This window comes from Anabrus simplex, chromosome 2, assembly GCF_040414725.1.
Source record: "Anabrus simplex isolate iqAnaSimp1 chromosome 2, ASM4041472v1, whole genome shotgun sequence".
Lineage (NCBI taxonomy): Eukaryota > Metazoa > Arthropoda > Insecta > Orthoptera > Tettigoniidae > Anabrus > Anabrus simplex.
The window spans coordinates 256,325,069-256,349,953 of record NC_090266.1 but is presented as its reverse complement, the minus strand read 5'-3'; the positions used below and the strand labels follow the sequence as shown (position 1 = coordinate 256,349,953).

The window sequence follows — 24,885 nt, the reverse complement described above, 5'->3', positions numbered from 1 at the left end:
TGATTGATTGATCGATCGATCCAGATACACGTAGAGACATTAGGAATGTTGGAGAAATTTCTATGTGTATTGGTAAACAGTAAACGAAAGTTCGAGCTGGATCCATTACTGGAGTACTCCATACGACTAGCTGGTCGATCGATGTTTCGAGTGTGTTCCATTAGAGTGTTGTAAGAACCCTTCTAGGAATCGATAATTCTAAGCGGTTGATTGAACAGTATATATATATATATATATATATATATATATATATATATCGAGCCGTCAGTTAGTGAGGCGGTGAATTCAAGAGAGATTATGTTATAGTGCGCGAGTCAGTGCTGTTGATATCTGTACTTGTAAGAGTAGACTTCAGGGTACTCCGCTATTAAATGTTGTAGTGTCACTTCCTAGTGTGTATAATTGTGTGTTTACTGAGCTCGATAGCTGCAGTCGCTTAAGTGCGGCCAGTATCCAGTATTCGGGAGATAGTAGGTTTGAACCCCACTTTCGGCAGCCCTGAAAATGGTTTTCCGTGGTTTCCCATTTTCACACCAAGCAAATGCTGGGGCTGTACCTTAATTAAGGCCACGGCCGCTTCCTTCCCACTTCCTAGCCATTTCCTGTCCCATCGTCGCCATAAGACCTATCCATGTCGGTGCGACGTAAAGCAACTAGAAAAAAAAAAATGTTTGTTGTGTCCTACAGTGACAATAAAGTAATTTATATAAGGAAGTGAACGTGTTCTCGCGTGATATTTATTTCCATCGAATAAAATCTTATAAGAGAACGTTACTCATTCTGGACAAATATTTCAGGTTCCTTATGGGAATCAATATCTATATCAAGGTTAACAATGACACAAAAAAGATGTATGGTTAGAAATCTGAAGCGGAAAACCTCAGGAACCAAAAGGAAGTACACTGTTCTATCTGGTGCACTTATAAAATTGTTGGGTAAGTTTTCTATAAATTTAAACTCAGCAGTTTTGCACGAGGTATTCAGAATAAATCAAAATTTGTGTTAACAGATTATATTTTAAATCTCTTACACAGGTGAGGAAAATTACAAATTCAATGAAGTCGAGAGTTTGGACATGCCAAAGAAATTCGTAAAGATTTAGATTTCATATAGATGGATCATGCCTCTTGGCATGTAAACATTTCATATCTTAATGCCAAAGAGGCTATGAAAAATTGTATGGTGGTAATCGATACAGCAGCGAAAGGAGTGAAGTTAATGCAAGATTTCAATAGCCTCTCAACAGCCGATGAACAAAGAAAATTCATTTTGTGATGTGTACAAGATCACCAGACACAATACCCTGATTGTAGAAAAGACACATTAAAAAGAAAATTTATTCTTTCAGTACTTCAGTATTATTTAGATACTTAGGTCCAGTGCAGCAAAGGTTAACATTAACTAATTGTAATGAAATTTGGCACAATATCAAAATATGCCAAAAGTAAGAAAGAAAGAAAATAAGGTACTGTACATTGAAACCATTCAACATTGTGTAACCCTTCGTATAAGGACCACCCTAATGGAAGTAGGGAGAAACTGAAGGAACTTACTAGGAAATTGAATACAGCAAAGAAGTCAGCTAAGGAAAACATGACGGCAAGCATAATTGGCAGTCATACACATTTTAGTGAAAAATGGAGATTATGTATAGGTACTTGATGGCAGAAACAGCTTCCAAGAAGGATATTCCAGGAATCATTTATGAACAAGGGGAGTGTGTATGCGAGGATCTCCAAAAGGCAGAAGTATTCAGTCAGCAGTATGTAAAAATTGTTTGTTACAAGGATAATGTCCAGACAGAGGAGGTGACTAATACTAAAGTAGTATTAAAATTTACCTATGACAACAATGACATTTACAGTAAGATACAAAATTTGAAAACTAGAAAAGCCGCCAGAATTGATAAGGTTTCAGGGGATACACTAAAGACAATGGGTTGAGATACAGAACATACCTGAAGTACTTAAATAGATAAGGAATGGGTGAGCCCTGTCTTCGCAGAGCTCCACACGTAGGTCTATTAAGACCCTTTGTGTCCATCTAAAGTACTTATTTGATTATTGTTTGCATGAAGGAGCTATACCAAATGAATGGAGAGTTGCTATAGTAACCTCTGTGTATAAAGGAATGGGTGATAGACATAAAGCTGAAAATTACAGGCCACTCAGTTTGACATTCATTGCATGTAAGCTTTGGGAAAGCAATCTTTCTGATAATATTAGACATGTGTGCGACATTAATAATTGGTTTGATAGAAGGCACTTTGGGTTTAAGAAAGGTTACTCCACTGAAGCTCAACTTGTAGGATTCCAGCAAGATATAGCAGATATCCTGGATTTAGGAAGTCAAATGGACTGTATCACGATTGACCTATCTAAGGCATTTGATAGGGTAGATCATGGAGACAAGTAGCAAAAATGAGTGCAATTGGACTTGACAAAAGAGTGATCGAATTGGTGGCTATGTTTCTAGATTATAGAACTTTGAGAATTATAGTAGGCGAAGCTTTATCTGTCCCTGTAATATTTTTTTTTTTTTTTGCTAGCGGCTTTACGTCGCACCGACACAGATAGGTCTTATGGCGACGATGGGATAGGAAAGGCCTAGGAGTTGGAAGGAAGCGGCCGTGGCCTTAATTAAGGTACAGCCCCAGCATTTGCCTGGTGTGAAAACGGGAAACCACGGAAAACCATCTTCAGGGCTGCCGATAGTGGGATTCGAACCTACTATCTCCCGGATGCAAGCTCACAGCCGCGCGCCTCTACGCGCACGGCCAACTTGCCCGGTCCTGTAATAATTAAGAGAGGATTTCCTCAAGGCAGTATTATTGGACCTTTATGATTTCTTACATACATCAATGATATGCGTAAAGAAGTGGAATCAGAGACAAGGCTTTTTGCAGATGATGTTATTCTATACAGAGTAATAAATAAGTTACAAGAATGTGAGCAACTGCAAAATGACCTCGGTAATGTTGTGAGATGGATAGTCGGCAATGGAATGATGATAAACGGGGTTAAAAGTCAGGTTGTGAGTTTCACAAATAGGAAAAGTCCTCTCGGTCTTAATTACTGCATTGATGGGGTGAAAGTTCCCCTTGGGGATCATTATATGTACCTAGGTCTTAATATAAGGAAAGATCTTCTTTGGGGTAATCACATTAATATGATTGTAAATAAAGGGTACAGATCTCTGCACATGGCTATGAGGGTATTTAGGGGTTGTAGTAAGGATGTAAAGGAGAGGGCATATAAGTCTCTGGTAAGACCCCAAGTAGGGTATGGTTCCAGTGTATTGGACCCTCACCAGGATTACTTGATTCAAGAACTGGAAAAAAACCCAAAGAAAAGCAGCTCGATTTGTTCTGGGTGATTTCCGACAAAAGAGTAGTGTTAAAAAAAGGTTGCAAAGTTTGGGCTGGGAAGACTTGGGAGAAAGTAGATGAGCTGCACGACTAAGTGGTATGTTGCAAGTGATAAATATCATTATGGATCCGTACTGAAGATACAATACTGTAGGATGCTAATTAGTTTATTAAATACCACCAATTCAATACATTAACATTTTTAACAATTAGGAATTTATCATTATTACCATAAGAATGTGAGACATGTTCATAGAAGGCAGCATCAGTCACTGTACCTCAAGGTTAAATCACGTACCTGATTTATATTTAAATTATAATGACTAAGAATTAATATTAACATATTTACAGTAGGAGCAAGGCATATAAGAGCATCCATCAGCAGAGGACTGACTTGAAATTATGACACTACACTATTTGAAATGTTAGGAAATGTAATTACGAAGATTTAAATTGACATATTTACATGGGAGCAGTCTAAGGAAAAGGATGCAAGTAATCGGTACCAATGCGTAAAACAACAATATCAGCCGTTGGCTGTTGATTGCCAGTTGTGTAAGGCACATAACGGAGTCCAGTAGCAATGGTCCGACTTGAAACTTTGACACTACACTATTAGAAATGTTAGGAAAAGTAATTACTAAGATTTATATTTACATGGGAGCAGTCTAACGAAATAGAATACAAATGTCCCGCATCAATGAGTATACCTACATTTCTGCTGTTGGCTGATGATCACCAGTTGTGAAAAGGTAACTACACAGTGTCTAGCAGCAGTGGTTTGGTTTCAGAATTGAAATATTACATTGTTTGGAATGCTAGGAAAAACATTCCAGCACTTTGGGAGATGCCAAAAGAGGCCCCATTTAGAATTGTAGTCGTGAACTGAAAAAGTTATCTGGTTGAAGTCCCAGGTTCGAGAATTTGGCTCTCAATAAGCAAATGGTGAATTTTACTGGCGTAAAAGGAAACTTGAATGGAATGTCTTAAAATGTTTAGGCTTAGTTTAAGTGTAGTTGAAAAGAAAGTTTGAATAAGTACATAGGCACACTGTGAATGACAACAATGGCAGACGTTATTTGTTAAAAATAGTTGTTTCAAGGGAACTTCTTGCGGGTTTTTAGAATCACTCGCCTAAATTTGAGTTTTATATATTACATTTTTAGAGTGCTATGTAAAATATGCTAGCGTGAGAATGGTTAATTTAGACCTTATTCGGAGGTAATGTCGTAAAATTGAAAAATGAAGACCAGGTCGAAATCTTTGGCTTGTGATGCCAGCCTTGTGAAATAAAATGTTGATTTAACATTTGGCATAATCCATAGCGAAGGAATTAAATGCCAAAGTACACTACGACTGGTCGGAGTGTCACGGCTCAGGAAGAGTCATCATCAATCTTATCGGTTAAGTGAAGTTGTGGTGGCCCAACATGATGGTGTTGGTGCGTGCTGGATGCTAGCGTGTTGATCGTAATCTCTGGTGTATGGTGTGGAAGCCAAGTGTGTGTAGATTGTCTGTAATTGTGATATTATTAAAATGATGTTTAAAAGAAATGATCTAGGCAGTAAAGACAGATAAATATTAGTTCACATACCCGATAGGTCACTGAGAATTTACTTGCTCGGGTTGAATGTTGTCAGACTAATGAAGGAAGCTCCACTAATATTCCGCACGTTGTGTTTGTGAGGTCGTAGTGGAGGGGGAAACGCTTGGAAGGGAGGAGCTATGGGCTTGTTGTCCAAGCGCAGAGGAGAGTTCACGGAAAGGTGGGAGGTAGAGTGGAGGGGCGCGCCTGTATATGTGTTGGGAGTGTTGGCTGATATGGTATTAGAGATTTTTAAAAGGGGGAGGGAGTGGTTGGTCCTGAAAGTTAATGATGGGTAAAGTTAATATCTGTTATTCTTTAGGCTGTTAAGATGTTATCTGTGTTGGGTGTTGTCGCATTTTTGAAGGTCCCTCGGTTCCTACTTCTCGTATTGTATCCATGACGCCGTAGTGGAGGGGAAGCGCTTGCTTGGGAGGGAGGAGTTATGGGCTTGCTGCCAATGTGTAGAAGGGAGTTGATGGGAATGGGGGAGATAAAGGGGAGGGGCATGTCTGTCAATGTGTTGGGAGAATTAGATGACGTAGTGTTAAAGATTTTAAAAAAAATTTTGTCTTGAAAATTAATTTTTTTGAAGCAGAATGGGAATTTATCATAACGGGGGCTTTTTGTGTCTATTAAATCATTCAAGTTTCTGTCTTTATTAAAATGTTGGTCCAGAAAGATGTATAGGTTCTCAAATTCGGTCATTAGTCTGCTTTTTTCAATTCTTTTATAAGATTTTTAAGTCCTGTTCTATTGTGATGAAGTGGTGACCAATGTCTCTCATGTGGGTACTCATTGCGGAAATTTATTATGTTTTTGGGTGTTGAAGTGTTCTAAATATAGAGTTTGGAAGCTACGACCTGTTTGGCCGATATAAGAAGAATTACACTGTGAACAACTGAGTCTATAAATACCTGAGTCTGTATAGCGGTTATTTTTTTAGGTTGACAGAGTTTTGGTTACAAAATATGTTTTGTTTTGTGTTTTGAAAGCAGTATTGACTTCATGTTTTCTCAGAGGGTTGGCTATCTGATGGATAACTGGATTAGAGTATGTGAAAGTTGTGAACTTTTGTTTATTGGGTTTTATTGGGGAAAGTTGTGTTGTTAGTTTTAGTTTTACTTTGTTAATAATTGTATTGATCGTGTTGGTGTTAAAGCCGTTGAATTTGGCTATTTCTTTTATGTAATCAAGTTCTTTTTTTAAATTGTTGGGCAAATTTTTAAAGCTCTATATATTAAACTGTAATATGAAGCTTGTATGTGTGAGTTGGGTTGCAATGCATTATTATTTATTGAAAATTGATAATGTCCAATAACGGACCCTTTATATTGGTATTATAAATTTACTCATTCGGAACAAATATTTCACATTCCCTATGGGAATCAACATCTATATCATCTGATGGCCAAGCAGGCATCAATTTTTGGTAATGAGACAAAGTCTCACATAGTGCATTGGCACTGCCGGTGGCTACAATTAGCCTACGTAGTGGCCTTCACGGTATGCACTAGCCAGCGTCTTGGTAGGTGTGCTAGGTACCAATTGATGAGCCCAGCCTAGCACACAGGGGGCGAAGCACTGGCAATCAGGAATGAGTTAGCTGGAAAATTTATAATGCCCAATAACGGACCCTTTACACTGGTATTAAGTGGTATGTTCCGAGCTGTCAGCGGAGAGATGGCGTGGAATGACATTAGTAGACGAATAAGTTTGAGTGGTGTCTTTAAAAGTAGGAAAGATCACAATATGAAGATAAAGTTGGAATTCAAGAGGACAAATTGGGGCAAATATTAATTTATAGGAAGGGGAGTTAGGGACTGGAATAACTTACCAAGGGAGATGTTCCATAAATTTCCAATTTCTTTGAAATCAAGAAAAGGCTAGGAAAACAACAGATAGGGAATCTGCCACCTGGGCGACTGCCCTAAATGCAGATCAGGATCGATTGATTGATTGATTGATTGATTGATTGATTGATTGGGTATTTGGGGGTTGTCATAGGGATGTGAAGAAGAGGGAGGATAAGTCACTAGTAAGACCCTAATTAGAATACAGTTCTAGTGTACTGGGCCTTCACCAGGATTACTTGATTCAAGAACTGGAAGAGATCCAAAGGAAAACAGTACGATTTGTTCTGGATGATTTCTGACAAAAAGAGTAACGTCACGAAAATATTACAGATTTTGGGCTGGGGAGACTTGGGAGTAAGGGAGTAAGCTGCTTGTCTAAGAAGTATGAGAAAGCTGTCAGCAGAGAGATGGACATTAGTAGACAAATAAACTAGAATAGAGTTTAAAAAAAAATAATAGAATTCAAAAGGACAAATTAGGCCAAATATTAGTTTATAGGAAGAGGAATTAAGAGACTGAAAAATACTTATCTAAGGAGATGTTCGATAAATTTCCATTTTGTTTGAAATCCTTTACAGAAAGGCTACCATTATCGTTTTTAAGGAAGTGAGTAATTAAAACTCTTCTTACTTTTTACCATGCATTTCATTTCTAGATTCTCGACCTCGACTATTCATTGCCATGTACAAGCTTGCAGGTTGAAGACTGACGCCACTGGCGGGCTTGCCTGTCATAAGGTGCAGAGTTGCCACCGCTATATTGCTTTATGCTCAAAGTCTGGCAGCCATTCAATTATTTCTATATTATGTGTATTATTGCTGAAGTTTTTATGAAAATATACAGTAAAATACATTAATTTCACTAATATATGTGTTCTAAATTTTCCTCATTATTTTATAATGAACTAGTCCCTCCAGGGCAATTTTACTTGGGAGGAACCTTTAGATAAAATCATCGATGGCGGAAAATTCTGATCTCCCACCCCCCCTCCCTGCAATTTTACACTCTGAAGAGAGCGAGCTTAATTACTGAAGAAGAGCTGGGAAGCATTCACACAGGAAATACAGGACGATTTTCACTGTTGAAAGAAATAACTAGCTGGGAAAATCAAGAACAGCAGGAATGGAAATCAGATCTCTGGGTTTGTGAAGAACAAATAGGGCGTAATACTGACAAAATCAGGAGAGAGGAACTGATGGAAAGAATATTTCCATGGACTACTGAATGTAAGAAATCAGACACATGCAGAAGTTACTCTGACAGCAGGAGCAGAGGAAGAAGAAATGAGATAGGAACCAGACATTTAATGGTTGAGATAGACTGGCCAGTTAAAAAGATTATGTTGAGGAAATTGTGGGATAGATGAAAGGGTTTAGAAATGATCAAGGCTGCTGAACCAGTGGGAGTTTACCTACTACTTGTTTCTTGTTGCTATATCCATAAAGTCGCAAGATCTTTTCTCTTCCTAGTCTCTTCCCACTTTTGCATTCAAATCTCCCATAACTACTACTTTCTTGTCTTTTATATATTTCTCCATTTCTCCAGGGAATTGCTCTATGTTCCCTTCTCTACTGCTGGTTTGTGGAGCATATACTGTATTTGGAACAGATCTTTTGTTTCTGTCTGAAATGGGATCCTTCTAATGAAGATTCTGTCATTTATCTTCTCCACATATTCCCAGATATTCTTTCTCAAGAACATTCTTACCCCATTTCTAGTATCCTGCCCACCACTGAAAAACAGCCTGTATACTTCATTCCATTTTCTCTCCCCTCTTCCTCTCCATTTCCTTTCACTCAGTCTGAGAACAGCTTTGTCCTCCTTCATACACTGAACAAGCTCCTTGGTCTTGTCTGTCAGTGTCAAGATGTCACCTGTCCTTATTCGGATATACTGCGATACTAGTAAATAAACAGAACAGAATACTCCCCTCCCCCAGTTCCGGGTCACCAGAAACTGAGGACACACATATATAGAATGAATGAATGAATGAATGAATGAATGAATGAATGAATGAATTAGTTTCAAAAACATATGTTCTTGCAGGTCAATCCTTGCACGTTTAAATGATATATTAAACCTTCTATTAAACTGAGTTTATTACAATTATTCACTTAAAAACTTACCTTTCAATTCTCGAGAAGTTTTAACTTCCAAAGTACCATTAAAAGCCATTTTGAATTCGCCCTTCTGGTCCTTTGCGAAAACTCTCTGGAATGTTTGCTTGAAGAGAGAAGAGTTGAAAGAATCTCCCATTACCATGTGGCCCCTATAATAGGATAACATGCTTTTAATGCAATTCACCAAGTTAATTCCAACTCGGAGGGTGATAGCATAATGACTATGTACAGCACCAACATTGAATCATATAAATTCAGGATAACACAAAAAATATTTACTATAAAAAGAAGCATAAAATACACTTGTGCTATTTTCTATGATCATTTTCATCTGAACAGTTAGAAGCCATGTACTTCAGTGCTGACTTATTAACAGTGAGATAATTAAGATTTTACCACTGGCCAGGGAGGGCCTTGGACTACCAAGCGACCGCTGCTCAGACAAAAGGCCTGGGGATTACGAGGTGGTGTGTGGTCAGCATTATGAATCAACTCGGCCATTATTCTTGGCTTTCTAGACCAGGTTACAAATTTCATTGCGATCCGTATTGACAATTATCAGTTACGAAATAAAATGTTAAATTTTACTTTAAAATACTTTTATTACTCATGATGAGTTACAATTAGAGTCCAGACACTCACAGGAGATCGGGCATGCGCAAATAGGATATGGAGTGGTCAGGTGGTGCTGTTGTCAATATGTAGTGTACATCTGATGGGTATCCAGATGGGAGTGTTGTTGCTGTGTTGCGTTGAAGTGAAGAGCGTTGATTTCACTGCTCTAAAGCATTTATTCAACAGATGATCAGTGTTCGTGAATGAAGATCGATGTTGCCCGTGCCAAAAATCCTTCAGAATGTTATCGAGGATTACATGCAGTCTATGGCGAGAATGCTTTACTGTATAGAACGGCTGTGGGATGGGTCAAGGCGTTTTGTGTGGTGGCACTGGGAGGTCTTGGAACACTCTCCGTATTCACCAGACGTGAGTCCTTGTGACTTCGACCTGTTTCAAAAGTTGAAGGAGCCCCTCCTAGGCCACCGATTTCCTGATGTGGCATCTGTATTCTGTGCAGTAGAGCGCTTTATTGCTGTCATCAATAGAAAACTCTTTGCCAATGGTCTCCAATGGCTTTCCGACATTTAGCAAAAGGTAATAGACTTTGCAGATGACTACACTGAAGGAATGTAATGCAGTTGTACTTGTTAGTTCATTAAATATTGCATTCTATCAACATTGCCACTAATTTATGTACAGCCCTCGTACAATAAAAATTCATGAACCTTCGTGAGAATGACTTAAAATTAATGTCCCTTGGAAAGAGTGGAATGTCAAGTTAACTTTTTTTTTTTACAAGCTGCTTTATGTCTCACCAACACAGATATGTCTTATGGCGACGATGGAACAGGAAAGGGCTAGGAGTGGGAAGGAAGCAGCTGCGGCTTTGGGGTGAAAATGGCAAACCACGGAAAAAAATCTTCAGGGCTGCCGACAGCGGGGTTCAAACTCACTATCTCCCGAATACTGGATAATGGCCGCACTTGAGCAACTGCAGTTATCGAGCTCGGTCATGTTAAAATCAATGTACCTATATAAAATATTGGTCCTTAGTAATTCCTAAAATTAATACATACATTATCATTATAGACTGTTATGCCTTTCAGCATTCAGTCTCCAAGCCTCTGAGAATTTACTAAATGTCGCCACAATCCTCGATTTGCAACTAGTGTTGTGGCCTCATTTAGTTCTATACCTCTTATCTTTAAATCGTTAGAAACCGAGTCTAACCATAGTCGTCTTGGTCTCCCTCTACTTCTCTTACCCTCCATAGCAGAGTCCATTATTCTCCTAGGTAACCTATCCTCCTCCATTTGCCTCACATGACCCCACCACTGAAGCCGGTTTATGCGTACAGCTTCATCCATCGAGTTCATTCCTAAATTAGCCTTTATCTCCTCATTTCGAGTAACCTTCTGCCATTGTTCCCACCTGTTTGTACCAGCAATCATTCTTGCTACTTTCATGTCTGTTGCTTCTAACTTATGAATAAAATATCCTGAGTCCACCCAGCTTTCGCTCCCGTAAAGCAAAGTTGGTCTGAAAACAGACCAATGTAAAGATAGTTTCGTCTGGGAGCTGACTTCCTTCTTACAGAATACTGCTAATCGCAACTGCGAGCTCACTGCATTAGCTTTACTACACCTTGATTCAATCTCGCTTACCATATTACCATCCTGGGAAAACACACAACCAAAATACTTGAAATTATCAACCTGTTCTAGCTTTGTATCACCAATCAGACATTCAATTCTGTTGAATTTCGTACCAACTGTCATCAATTTAGTCTTCGAGAGGCTAATTTTTCATACCATACTCATTGCACCTATTTTCAAGTTCCAAGATATTAGACTGTGGGCATTCGGCACAGTCTGCCATTAAGACCAAGTTGTCAGAATAGGCCAAACTGCTTACTACATTTCCACCTAACTGAATCCCTCCCTGCCATTTTATACCTTTCAGCAGATGATATATGTAAACTACAAACAGCAAAGGTGAAAGATTACAGCCTTGTCTAACTCCTGTATGTACCCTGAACCAAGAACTCATTCTACCATCAATTCTCACTGAAGCCCAATTGTCAACATAAATGCCTTTGATTGATTTTAATAATCTACCTTTAATTCCCATAGTCCCCCAGTATGGCGAACATCTTTTCCCTCGGTACCCTGCCGTATGCTTTCTCTACATCTACGAAACATAAACACAACTGCCTATTCCTCTCGTAGCATTTTTTAATTACCTGGCGCATACTGAAAATCTGATCCTGACAGCCTCTCTGTGGTCTGAAACCACACTGGTTTTCATCCAACTTCCTCTCAACGACTGATCGCACCCTCCCTTCCAAGATGCCAGTGAATACTTTGCCTGGTATACTAATCAATGAGATACCTAGATAGTTGTTGCAATCCTTCCTGTTCCCTTGCTTATAGATAGGTGCAATTACTGCTTTTGTCCAATCTGAAGGTACCTTACCAACACTCCACGCTAATTTTACTACTCTATGAAGCCATTTCATCCCTGCCTTCCCACTATACTTCACTATTTCAGGTCTAATTTCATCTATTCCTGCTGCCTTATGACAATGGAGTTTATTTACCATCCTTTCCACTTCCTCAAGCATAATTTCACCAACATCATTTTCCTCCTCCCCATGAGCTTGGCTGTTTACAACACCACCAGGATGATTTCCTTTTACATTGAGAAGATGTTCAAAATATTCTATCATCCACCTCTCCAGTGATTCCCTGGGATCTATTATGAGTTCACCTGAATTACTCAAAACACTGTTCATTTCCCTTTTCCCTCCCTTCCTAAGATTCTTTATTACTGTCCAGAAAGGTTTCCCTGCTTGACCTAGCCTTTCCAGGTTATTACCGAAATCTTCCCAAGAGTTCTTTTTGGATTCAACAACTATTTGTTTAGCTCTGTTTCTTTCATCTACGTACCAATCCCTGTCTGCCTCGGCCCTTGTTTGGAGCCATTTCTGATAAGCCTTCTTTTTACGTTTACAGGCTGCTCTCACTTCATCATTCCACCAAGATGTTCGCCTTTTCCCATCTTCACACACAGTTGTTCCTGGGCATTCCCTTGCTGTTTCTACTACAGCATCCCTGTATGCCACCCATTCACTTTCTGTATCCTGAACCTGCTTACTGTCTACTGTTCGAAACCTCTCACTAATCATATCCATGAACTTCTGTCTAATTTCCTCATCCTGGAGATTTTCTACCCTTATTCGTTTGCAGACAGATTTCACTTTCTCTACCCTAGGCCTAGAGATACTTAGTTCACTACAGATCAGATAGTGGTCTGTATCATCGAAAAATCAGCGAAAAACTCGTACATTCCTAACAGATTTCCTGAATTCAAAGTCTGTTAAGATATAGTCTATTATGGATCTGGTACCCCTAGCCTCCGATGTGTAGCGGTGAATAGCCTTATGCTTAAAGAATGTATTCGTAACAGCTAAACCCATACTAGCACAGAAGTCCAGCAAACGCATCCCATTCCCATTAGCTTCCATATCTTCCCCACATTTACCAATCACCCTTTTGTATCCTTCAGTTGTATTCCCAACTCTCGCCTTGAAATCGCCCATTAGCACTATTCTATCCTTGCTGTTGACCCTGACCATGATGTCACTCAATGCTTCATAAAATTTGTCAACTTCATCCCGAATATCACTTACTCCTAGCACATCCAGATGCATCCTCTTTGCTGACTCAGCCAGTTCTACCTTCTTTCTTCCATAAGCCCCATTAATATTGATAGCTCCCCATCGAATTCCATTTCGTTCGCCAAGTTGTTTCCAAGGAGTCCGTTGCCTGTCAAATGGGAGTAGGACTCCATTACTCCCATAGGTACAAGGCTTGCTTAAAATGTTCTGAGCTCGGTAAATTCATGAAGCAGGATGCTACCCTACTTGCACATAGTCCAAGTGAGGATCTCTCCTCTAATGGGTTATGGACCACTGGTGAATTTTATAGTCCTAGCCGCCTGAGCACAAGGAGGGCCATGACTCAGAAAATGTCCGAGATGCCCACTCCCATTCCATAGCAACTGGTATCCCGACTCTCAGGACCACTTACTAGGCCACTCAGCCGTTGCCCATGGTTCACGAACTAGGACATGACTACAGTAACCCACTAACAAGAACCATTAATAATTCATAAAAAATAATGTCATGGTAAAACACTGCACATGAATTTGGTGGTGAATGTGTTTTTATAAGCACACATTAGATCGCTTAACATAGAGGGAGGCGTGTATTTTCTTGTGGTTTGAAGTTAAAGAATTAGTGATGTTCATGGAGTGGGGCTAAAAACATAGTAAAACACTGCACATCTTTGAAAATTCTTAATAATTAGTGTTTCTTGATGACAACATTCTGTTTGGAACTCTGTTTCGTTGGATGTGAAGGGCATATTAAATATTTTTGAAACAGAACATAGACCTTGGTTTGACTGAATCCTTCAAACAGTAGTGAAAATTTCTAAACCGAGATGCTGAGAAATGTAGATAGTGTATTGACTATGATGTGGTGAACATGTTGAGATGACAAAACAGATTTTGATTTGGAGGATATATGTTCTTGGAACAAACTGTATACATTCTTATCTTCTGATTCTCTGTCCATATGTCCCAAATTGTTGAAACGGATTAGTTTGGGAAGCAGATTAACAACTAAAAGATGTAAAAGATTTGAGAGTGAGAACAAATATATATGCTAGAGAAATTTATTTTAAAATGTAGACTGAAAACTCAGAAGCTGGCCTGCTGGATTAGAAGTCATCCACAGATTGTGAATGCTACTGTTGTTAGGTTTTGAATTGCCATTACTGGAATGGGAGGGGGTAGGGGAAGGAGTCTAGCGGGATGCATCATGAATAGGGCTGACTTGTGAAGTATCGATCTTACTCTTCTGAAATACTTATCAAAAATTAATGGGATGATATTGTTTAGTATGTTATTAGCAGTGTTAGTGATTTCATTCAAATTGTGATATAGGTTGTGATATTGATCCATGTGAATGTACGAGGGCAGGTCAGAAAATAAGTTGCACTTCCCAGTTATGGCCATTTATTACATCACCTATACAACAGCAACATGACTATAACGACATACACTGTAACATCACTTTTCCACATAGTTTTCAAGAGACTCCAAACATTTCTGCGAACGCACAACCAACTTGTCGATGCCGGATGCATAGAAATTTCCTCCAGCGTTCTGCAACCACTCGGAGACAGCGGCCTTCACCTCCTTATCGGTCTGGAAACGTCGACCACGAGTTCTGTTTTGAGCTTACCGAACAGATGAAAGTCACATGGCGCTAGTTCTCACGTTTGGCGGGCCTTGTGAGGAGTTGCGTTATCATGCAACAAAATCACACCGCCGCTCAATTTCTCCCGACGCTTCTCTTTAATCGCTTTACGGAACCGGTGCAACGTTTGACAATACGACGCCGCGTTGATTGTCGTTCCTTTCGGCATGAATTGCACATGCAGCAAACCCTCCATGTCAAAGAACACTGTCGTCATAACCTTACTGGCTGAAGGTTGATCCTTGGCGTTCTTTCATTGTGGTGATGAGGAGTGTACCCATTCCATTGATATTCGCTTCGTTTCGGGGGTGAAGTGGTGGATCCACGTTTTGTCGCCTGTGACAATTCGCTGCAGAAACCTGTTGCGTTGCAAAAATGCCAGGGAGGATTGGAAACGTTGTCCCTTGTGCTCGTCGGTGAGAAGACGTGGGACCCATCTTTGACACAGCTTACGATATCCAAGGTCCTCGTGAACAATGGCGACCACACTGTCACAAGACATGTTCAGCTGTTGCAAGTAATCAGCTTCATTTTCCGTATCAAAATCTAATCACTAAATTTTACACTATTGAGATTCTTCCACCGTTTTGATACTTTATTTTGCCTTTTGGCAAATTTTTTATTTATATGTCAACAGTACATGTTTCGTTCCTTATTTAGGAACATCCTCAGCTGTTATAGTGGCTTAGGTGAATGGTTAAGATTTTAAACACATAGATTTACAAATACATTGATTCACTTAAAAACTAAATACGAATTAAGATAGATGATATTAAAAACAATGTGGGGTTAGTTCTCATACCAGTAATTAAGATAGATGATATTAAAAACAATGTGGGGTTAGTTCTCATACCAGTAACACACTAACCCCACATTGTTTTTTTTTAAATATCATCTATCTTAATTCGTATTTAGTTTTAAAGTGAATCAATGTATTTGTAAATCTATGTGTTTAAAATCTTAACCATTCACCTAAGCCACTATAACAGCTGAGGATGTTCCTAAATAAGGAACGACCGGGCGAGTTGGCCGTGCGCGTAGAGGCGCGCGGCTGTGTGCTTGCATCCGGGAGATAGTAGGTTCGAATCCCACTATCGGCAGCCCTGAAAATGGTTTTCCGTGGTTTCCCATTTTCACACCAGGCAAATGCTGGGGCTGTACCTTAATTAAGGCCACGGCCGCTTCCTTCCAACTCCTAGGCCTTTCCTATCCCATCGTCGCCATAAGACCTATCTGTGTCGGTGCGACGTTAAGCCCCTAGCAAAAAAAGAGGAACGAAACATGTACTGTTGACATATAAATAAAAAATTTACCAAAAGGCAAAATAAAGTATCAAAACGGTGGAAGAATCTCAATAGTGTAAAATTTAGTGATGTTCAGCTGTGTCGCAATTTCTCTCAGTTTAATGCACCAGTTCTGTCTAATGATCGCATTCACACTGTTGACCTTTGCACGGGTCCTGGACGCTGCGGGCCTGCCCTCGTGATGGTTATCCGTGATATCAGTGCGTCCGGCTTCAAAGTGCTGATACCACTTTACGATACCTTGCCGGGAAATGACCCACTTCCCATACACAGCACTAATTTCACGATGAATGTCCGTGCAATTCTTCCTTTTGGCCCATAGGAATCGGATTGTCGCACGCACCTCATATTTGGAGTGAACTTCCATTGCGCCATTGCATTTGGCCGCTATTCACACAATACTAGATGAGAGACCACAGCGACTTGCCTAACAGACGTGTGGGAAGTGTCTGTCCCTTTCTCCGCTGTGCCCACGTTTGCGACACACAGCGCGCTGCTGTAGCACGTTACTGCAACTAACCTTTTGATCCACCTTCGTACATGTTTTCCAATATGTTGAAGAAGGTCCCCTTTGGTGAAACCTGTGAAACTTGCAGGTCATGTTCTATTGTAGTGAATTCATGATTAAAATCTATCCTATGTTGGCCCATTCCAAAAAAAATGTTGTATGTAATAGTCACTGAATGCTGAACATAACACTACTAAAATTTCTCTCGTTTTCCCCCCACTTACCTTGCAGGAAATTTATAGTAATTTAGCCTATAGACCAGGGCCTCTTAAACTCCCAAAGTCTCACGCGTGCAAATCAAGGCGCAGAGACTCGATGCACTGTGCATCAGTCCAACTCGGCTCAACTCGGATGGTGTAGTGTACTGAGAGCGACGAAGCGTTCGGTGATAGACGGCTTGTTTATCGGTGAAATACATAAGCGCAAGACAACAATATAATAATCGAACAACCTGTTTCGAAGAAAGCAAAGACTTCCGAAAGTCCATTTCAATCAAACTGGGAACTTTCGTATTTTTTTGTCAGTCGTGACAATATAGCCAAATGTTAAATCCGTGGGACAATAATTATGTGATAAGTTAATCAAAAAGATCTATTTTCCAATACAAAGGGTTTGCTCAAATTGTAAGAGATTTTGTCGGAGGAAGATTTTCCTAAGCTGCATCGAGAAGCAGCTAAAATTATTTCTATGTTTGGTTCCACATGCATATGTGAAAGGCATTTTTTCCTGTTTTTACTTGTACAAAAACTAGATTGCGTGCGAGTAGGCCTATTTCTGAGTGTAATTTAAAGAAGGCTCTCAGAATTGCTGTCAGCCGGTCCCTTGTTCCAGGCATAACTCTTATTATTGCAAAGATAAAAGAAAAGAAGAGCTAGAAGATAAATTGTCTGTTCAAACCAAATTGAAAGAAGAGTGAAACATTTTCCCATACAACAGTGTCACCGCTTACTGCACATAAACATTTAGCAGTGAGGGGAGAATAAGCGGGGAAGGTGGAGAAGGCGAGGACAGGCCGAACGGGTGAGACAGGTGTAGGGGAAGTGGAGTGGGGGTTTGCACTCTGGTCTACCTAGTGAAGTCATCTCCTGCACTTTGCGCTCTGCAGTGCACGGACGCATGCACCCTGAAAGGCACTGCTATAGACCCCCAAAACTAATCATTTGTTCATACTATTGATTGTGAGAGAGTTATGGAATAAATCTGTGGTGGATTGGTAGATCTGTAAGAAATGTTGCTGTTGTATATTCTGAAGACATTCATTAACTGGCAAACAATGTTATTAGTGAAGGTGAAGGAGGTGTAAATTGTCTTGGATTTGTTATCCCTTACTAGAGTAGAGTTTGGTTTGGACTTTTTATTATTTGTGACTTTGTTGATAAAAGACATTGGGTAACCATTCTTATTAGTTATGGAGTGAGTTGTTTGAATTTCACTGACATACTTCGCACTACTGAAGTACTCTAACGACACTCAAGAAAAATATCTGAGCAAGAGACAGATGAAAAAAAAAAATATATATATATATATATCCATAGAAAGTCAACATTTTTATGGCCATTTTCCTCATTTCTTGAGGTTGACACTTTATGGAGATTTAGCCCAGTTTTACCAGTTTAACAGGAGTATGTTCTGACTGATGCCAACCGTATGTGGAAGGGTGTACTCACTATAATGTTTCTCTGGTAGTTGGTAGGGTTATATGTAGATGAGATGAGTATTGAGACTAGCACAAACACCCAATCCCCAAACCAAAGGAATTAACCATACACAGAATCCCAACTCTGTCAGGCATCAAATGCATAACCCTTTGAACTGAAGGTCACTACAATAAACATTTGGCCAAGAAACCGGACTTATAACTTCCAAATTCACTAAGTTGACTGTTGTATGTCAGAAGTAGTTTTTTTTTTTTTCCTTTCTTCAAATTGCTTTATGTCACACCAGCACAGATAGTTCTTATGGCGATAGTGGGATATGAAAGGACTAGGAGTGGGAAGAAAGAGAATGTAGTCTTAATGTACAGCCCCAGCATTTTTCTTGGTGTGAAAATGGGAAACTATGGAAAACCATCTTCAGGGCTTTCAACAGTGGGGTTAAAATCAACCATCTCCCGAATGCAAGCTGACAGCCGGTGGAACCTTGATTCTCTGTTTTTGGAGGGACTTTAAAAAAAAAAAAACCACAACCTACAACACAGGAAAACAGAAAATCCGGGAATGAATTAAAACCATCAACAATTTGGCTGAACATTACAAAAATTAAATATATATAATCTTACAGACACTCCTAAACCAAACGAAACTACAGTCCCAATGGGCCTTTGCCTGCCAAGCGACCGCTGCTCATCCTGAAAGCCTGCAGATTACGAGGTGACACAGGGTCAGTGTGACAAATTCTCTCGGCAGTTATTCCTGGCTCTCTAGACTGTAGTAGCCATCTCACCAGTAGATAGCTCCACAATTAATGGTTATCACGTAGGCTGAGTGGACCTGGAACCAGCCCTCATATCCAGGTTAAAAATGTCTGACCTGGCCAGAAATCGAACCCAGGCCCTCTGGGTGAAAGGCAGGCAAGTTAGACCGCGAGACCAGCTTCACACATTAATTACCAGTACGCGAGTTAAAAATCTTGATACTTTATATTTAGTTTTAAGGGGGAAATTTCGTCAGTTTCTCGTGAAAACTTCTTTCAGTTTAGCAACTCTGATCAGCCAAAAAACTCTGAGAAATCTAATAACGCGAAGCCAAACAACAATCGATCACAAGTAGTTTTTAATTCTCTAATCTAATAAAATAAAGCAAATTAGATACAAAAATTCCCAACATGATGGCAAAATCCCTTCTTTTCTTAATCTTCCATTGTAGTTTGGTAACCAGTACACTGTTCATAGCGAGTTTCCGGAAATCTCGTACAGCGTAAATTAGGCCTACATCGACTTTTAACGGTTATGTTGAATACGAAGATGTACAATATTATAGGGAAGGATCCACCTTTCAATACTCCGTAGTAAGTTGAACTAAAAAGTAGTTACAACCTGTTTATTGGGACCGGTTTCAACACATTTCAAGTGTCATCATCAGCCAATTAGCGAAGATCTTAAAACAACTAATACATTTGAACACAGGCAAAAAATTAACATTGTATCATATCGTAGCAATTCAGGTGGATCCTTCCCTATAATATTGTACATCTTCTTATTTCTCTATTCAATACGGAACAATCATGAAGTTTTTAACTTTAAATGGTTATGTTGAACTCAAGAATATGGTTTCAAATGTAAGTATCTCTTCTCAAAAGTTCTCGAATGCATTATATTGAATTCTGCCCGTCACTAATCATAATCAAATTGGAAAAATATCATCAAAACTTCAGAAATTACGGTTATTCGTAACAGGGAACAGGGTCCACCCACGAACAGCATGATGCATGCCCCAGTATTGGGATATGTACACTGCAATAGATTTTAAAAAATTCCCATTAGTAAGTAATTTTAATCTCTCTTTCTCTCTCTCTCTCTCTCCCCTCCAGAGGTCTTTAGCAACGTTATGAACAAATGGGATCCTAAGGGGTGGAATGTCAGCTTTGAAAAGATGCTTCCATTCATCGCAGGGAGCACTACACACTATCTGATATGTGATACTCTCAGGAAGTTGTCTATCAAACTATCTTAAGAGCTTACTGTGTAGAAAAAAAGAAAAGATTTTGAGCCACTGATCAATATCTAGATTGACCTCACTAGGAATTCCCAGTTATATTTAATTTCCACGTTACACTTCTATGCGGGCTGCCAGCGAGATGCCTTACCAGTCTTGAGTCTGCGATGGCAGGTGGAATGTTTCAAGGTCTGCACAAAGGCAATATTCAGGGCAATCTAGTAATTCTGAACCATCACATATTACTGCAAATGAAAGTGATGATGAGCAGCTAATTGCAGGTATTAGATTGTGGTGTGGGACTGCATGGAGGACAGTTTCAAGGCCTACCACATTAAGATGAATTATTAAGGTAATTTGAAAACTGTATTTAGTTGGCCTACAGAATAATAATCTGCAGATTTTAAATGTAGGCTTTCTCAAAATTTGGAAAAATCTTCTGGATAGGTTGTATGTTACTTCCTAAGTCAGCAAGGCATTAGCCCCTTAAATAGGGAATAGTTTCATAACATCAACCAAACAGTGGGTAATTATTCAGCGCAACGTGCACTTTTGGAATGGGTACAGTAGCGTGCAGCAGATGTAAATACAAAAAACAAAAACAAACCCCATGCACTACAGCCCTTGAAGGGCCTTGGCCTACCAAGCGACCGCTGCTCACCCCAAAGGCCTGCAGATTACGAGGTAGCATGTGGTCAGCACGACGAATCATCTAGGCCGTTATTCTTGGCTTTCGAGACCGGGGCCACTATCTCACTCTGAGATAGCTCCTCAATTCTAATCACGTAGGCTGAGTGGATCTCGAAGCAGCCCTCAGGTCCAGGTAAAAATCCCTGACCTGGAAGGGAATTGAACCCGGGGCCTCCGGGTAAGAGGCAGGCACGCTACCCCTAAACCACGATCCGGCGTACAAGTAAATACTCAACAGAAAAATATATTTTTCTTGATTTATTTAAATTATGAGTGATATAGTAGAAATTCAATAGCATTATGTTATTACCGTTTTTCTTGTAAACCTGTAAATATATACATATATACACAGTGTATTCATACAAAAGTGAATTTAAAAAGTGTTCCTTTCATTATTATAATGACATTTTTCAAGTTTTCAGATATGCATCAATAGGTTCTACATACTTTTTGGAATATAGCTCCAATCTTATAGCCTGCTGCGTTTGTGGGTTCCAATACTTCCGCAGGAACGCTTGCTTAAATTCTTCATAGTTACTGAACGAGTAACGAAACGCCGTAAGCCAAGTTAGGCTGTGTCCGTCCAGTAGCTTCTCCACGGTCCTGAGCTTTTTTCGCGAGGTACTCTGTGGTCGTGCATGTAGTCTTCTAGCTGACGCAAGAAACCCTTGGGCGTCACTACTCCTAATTTGTCAAATTTCCTGGGCATATCGACCCCTGTCCAAATAATATTAATTATTGGCGTTGACATCTGTGCATTTCTGTTCATGTGCACTCCCTCTATGTTGCTGGGTATACTTTGACTATCGCGCGCTGTGTCATCTGGCGGTTGTCCTAGCTTACTGGCTTCGTTTAATGGTTCTGGTCCCAGGTAACATTGCTGGTATGACAGATTTTATATTAGTCATAGACCTATCATCCTGCAATCTTAACTGTGTCATCTCCCTCTGGTGGTCTAGTATTATACTGGTGTGCGTCCCTAAATCACGCTTAAGGTCCGTTATCTGGCCGGTGTTGCTATCTATTCTGATCTCGGCCTTCTGCTGTCGTTCACCCCATGACGTGATCCTTTCTCCTAGCTCTATGCCGTTCTGGCTACTATCTTTCTGGTTTTGAGCGATCCTGCCGTTAACTTCCTTCCAGAGACTACACATTTCGCCCCTGATTTCTTGTCTTCATACGGCCGACTTCTTCCTCCGCGAACTGTCTCACCTCCTGGACTTCCTTCTTGATCTCAGCTGTCATCTCTTCTTTTACCCTGTTTATCTGACCTTCTGTCTTCTCTTGGATAGCCTCTACGACCGACAACATCTCCGTCTTAAAACTTTATATTCTACATTTAAAATTGTTGGAGACTTCGGCGATCGAAACGTTGACCTCCTCCTTGAATTGCGTCATACCGTCTTTGAATGTACCTACCTCATTTCGTACCCCATTTAAGCTTTTTACGATGACCATTAAGTCAGCCCTAGTATCCATTATCTCTCCCTTTAGTTGGGCCACCTGCTCTTGACCATGCGCAAGATGTTGGGATAGCTCGTCCCTACCGGCGTTGCACTCTAGTTTCAAGGTCCTTATTTGTTCAAACAGTTTCTCTTGTGACTGCCTATTCTCCTCTTTAATTCTTTCCTGCGCCTGCCTAATGTTTTCATCAGTCTTTTCCTGCGCCTGGTTAATGTTTTCATCAGTCCTTTCCTGCGCCTGCCTAATGTTATTTTGTACCTGCCTAATGTTTTCATCACCCCTCTCCTGTGCCTGCCTAATGTTTTCATCACTCCTCTCCTGTGCCTGCCTAATGTCTTCGCTTAACTTCCTATTGTTCTCCTGCAGCAACTTTCTAATCTCTTCTAACGTAGACATTATTAAACACTTATTAAAGAGACATATGGGAAAGGCTGTCCTTCAGACATAGCGACCTAGTCATTCAGTCGAAAGAGTCAACAAATAGCCAGTGCTCTCATGTAAAAAGAAAAAATATTCAGCTCACTTAAATATCACTGTTAATGTCAACGGTTATCTCACGAGAGAATCGCATACAATTTGGAAAATGAAAATAACATGTCCGCCTAGGTTAGGTTTTATCAGAGCTGAATAAAAGAAAACGATGAACTCTATCTCGCTGTTATAAACAGAATTTGCCTTAAACCTCGACGTCACAATAATAATAATAATAATAATAATAATAATAATAATAATAATAATAATAATAATAATAATAATCTGGTCACTTTTGTCTAGAGCGTCACCTCCATTCTGCGTCATGCCCTTAATTCTATAGCCTAACTTGAACAAAATGAAAGAAATACCTCCCGCCAGGTTTCATTACGTTACAATTTACCTGGAGCAAACTAAAACACCCCGCTGGGTGAAAATATGAAATCTCTACTCTGCTATACGGTTAGCTCGCGTACCTTATATGATTCAACATGCGTTGTGACTTATAACCTGTCTGACTTTACCGTGTCATGTTGCCCATCCTATCGCCAAATTTTGACCTCGTAGCCTCGCTCTAATAATACTTGAAAACGCCCATACGAGGCATAGCCTTCCGTATGGTAAAAGGTGAAATAGTATCTAACTGCGATTAATATGAATTTACATTTGACTTTCACCTTCTGCTTGTCCATCTTATAGGTAACGTGAATTCTGTTTTCAAACCTAACTTTATTTTACTTAACTTCCATGATCATCACATCGTTCGCATCCGGAAAAAATGGATACTTCGACTTCAACAAAATACAAAAAACAATAATTGGGCAAGCATTTCGTATCCAAAATACAGAGAAAAAAAGTGTGAGAAGCAAAAACAAAAGCCCGACGTTGGTTGCGCCACTTATATATTTCCCCGTTTTTACCATAAAGGTAATTTGCCCCAGACTAGTCAGCCGATCGCAGGCGTGCTCAGTCCGAAATATGATAAAATAATGCCCTAAAAATCCCTACACCCTGGATCTTGATGGGAAACATAACTAAATTTGGACACGGTGAGGTCAATTAAAACTACAATAAAGCAAGGCGAAGCATGACGTCAGTTTTGGAGGAAAAATCTGTTTATTAAAATAAAAAAGATAAATATTTTTTAAAAATAGCAAAGTATCAAATAATCAGATTTACATGACTCAGATTGTTGTTTTCCTTTTCAGCTGGATAAAGTCCATCTTGATAATCTGAATATTTTACAAATTCACAAGTATGCCGACACACATACTTAACATATCAAATAAAAATTTTTAAGTTTTTAAAAATTAATTTTAACACATGGGCTTGCGTGCATGCACAACACTCCTAGCTTTTTGTTGACACTTTTAACTGTAGATGAGTACGTTCCCCATTTCTGCACACTTGAAATTGCAGTGGAGTCCCTAACCTTAAGAAAAGACGTGATCTAATGCGCAAAAGGGGGGACAAAATAACCTAATTGTACAATATATAACACGCCGAGTGGTAAAACATCCCACGCACACAATATATACATCTTGAGCCATGAACAATCTCGTGAGCATAACAAACAATATGGATTGGAACCACACAAATCAAAATCATATAAAAGGCAATATATACATTAAAAGAAACAAAAACATGATATCATATTTTCCAGGGTTCACCAAGGCAAGCATGCGGCATTCATGCAACTCACATCCACTTAAAGCCACAACGAAAATGAAAGGAAACATAATTAGACATTAAGCAACACTTCCTATTTAACACAGGTTCCTGAAAATAATTACAGGACACAAAGACAATAAAAGAAATGCCAGAGTAGGCTTTACCTTTCAATACCTAATTCGACGTATCCTGGAAGAGATGACATGACACAAAATATTCCTCAGCGTGGTTCTATCATAAAAGAAGATCCGAAACAAACGTCGCAATAAAAACTCTCGTCAACTGCCACGACCGTAGAGACATGGACAGAAA

General features: G+C 39.6%; 1 protein-coding gene across 3 annotated transcripts in view; it reads right to left on the bottom strand.

The window, feature by feature from the left end:
• Positions 1 to 24,885, bottom strand: part of Sec23 (transport protein Sec23) — a 286,316-nt gene that overhangs the window by 94,310 nt on the left and 167,121 nt on the right. For all 3 annotated transcript variants that reach the window (XM_067140550.2, XM_067140551.2, XM_067140552.2), the window contains exon 8: positions 8,935 to 9,077. In XM_067140550.2, the coding sequence (XP_066996651.2) occupies positions 8,935 to 9,077 (143 nt within the window). The remainder of the gene's footprint in view (positions 1 to 8,934; positions 9,078 to 24,885) is intronic.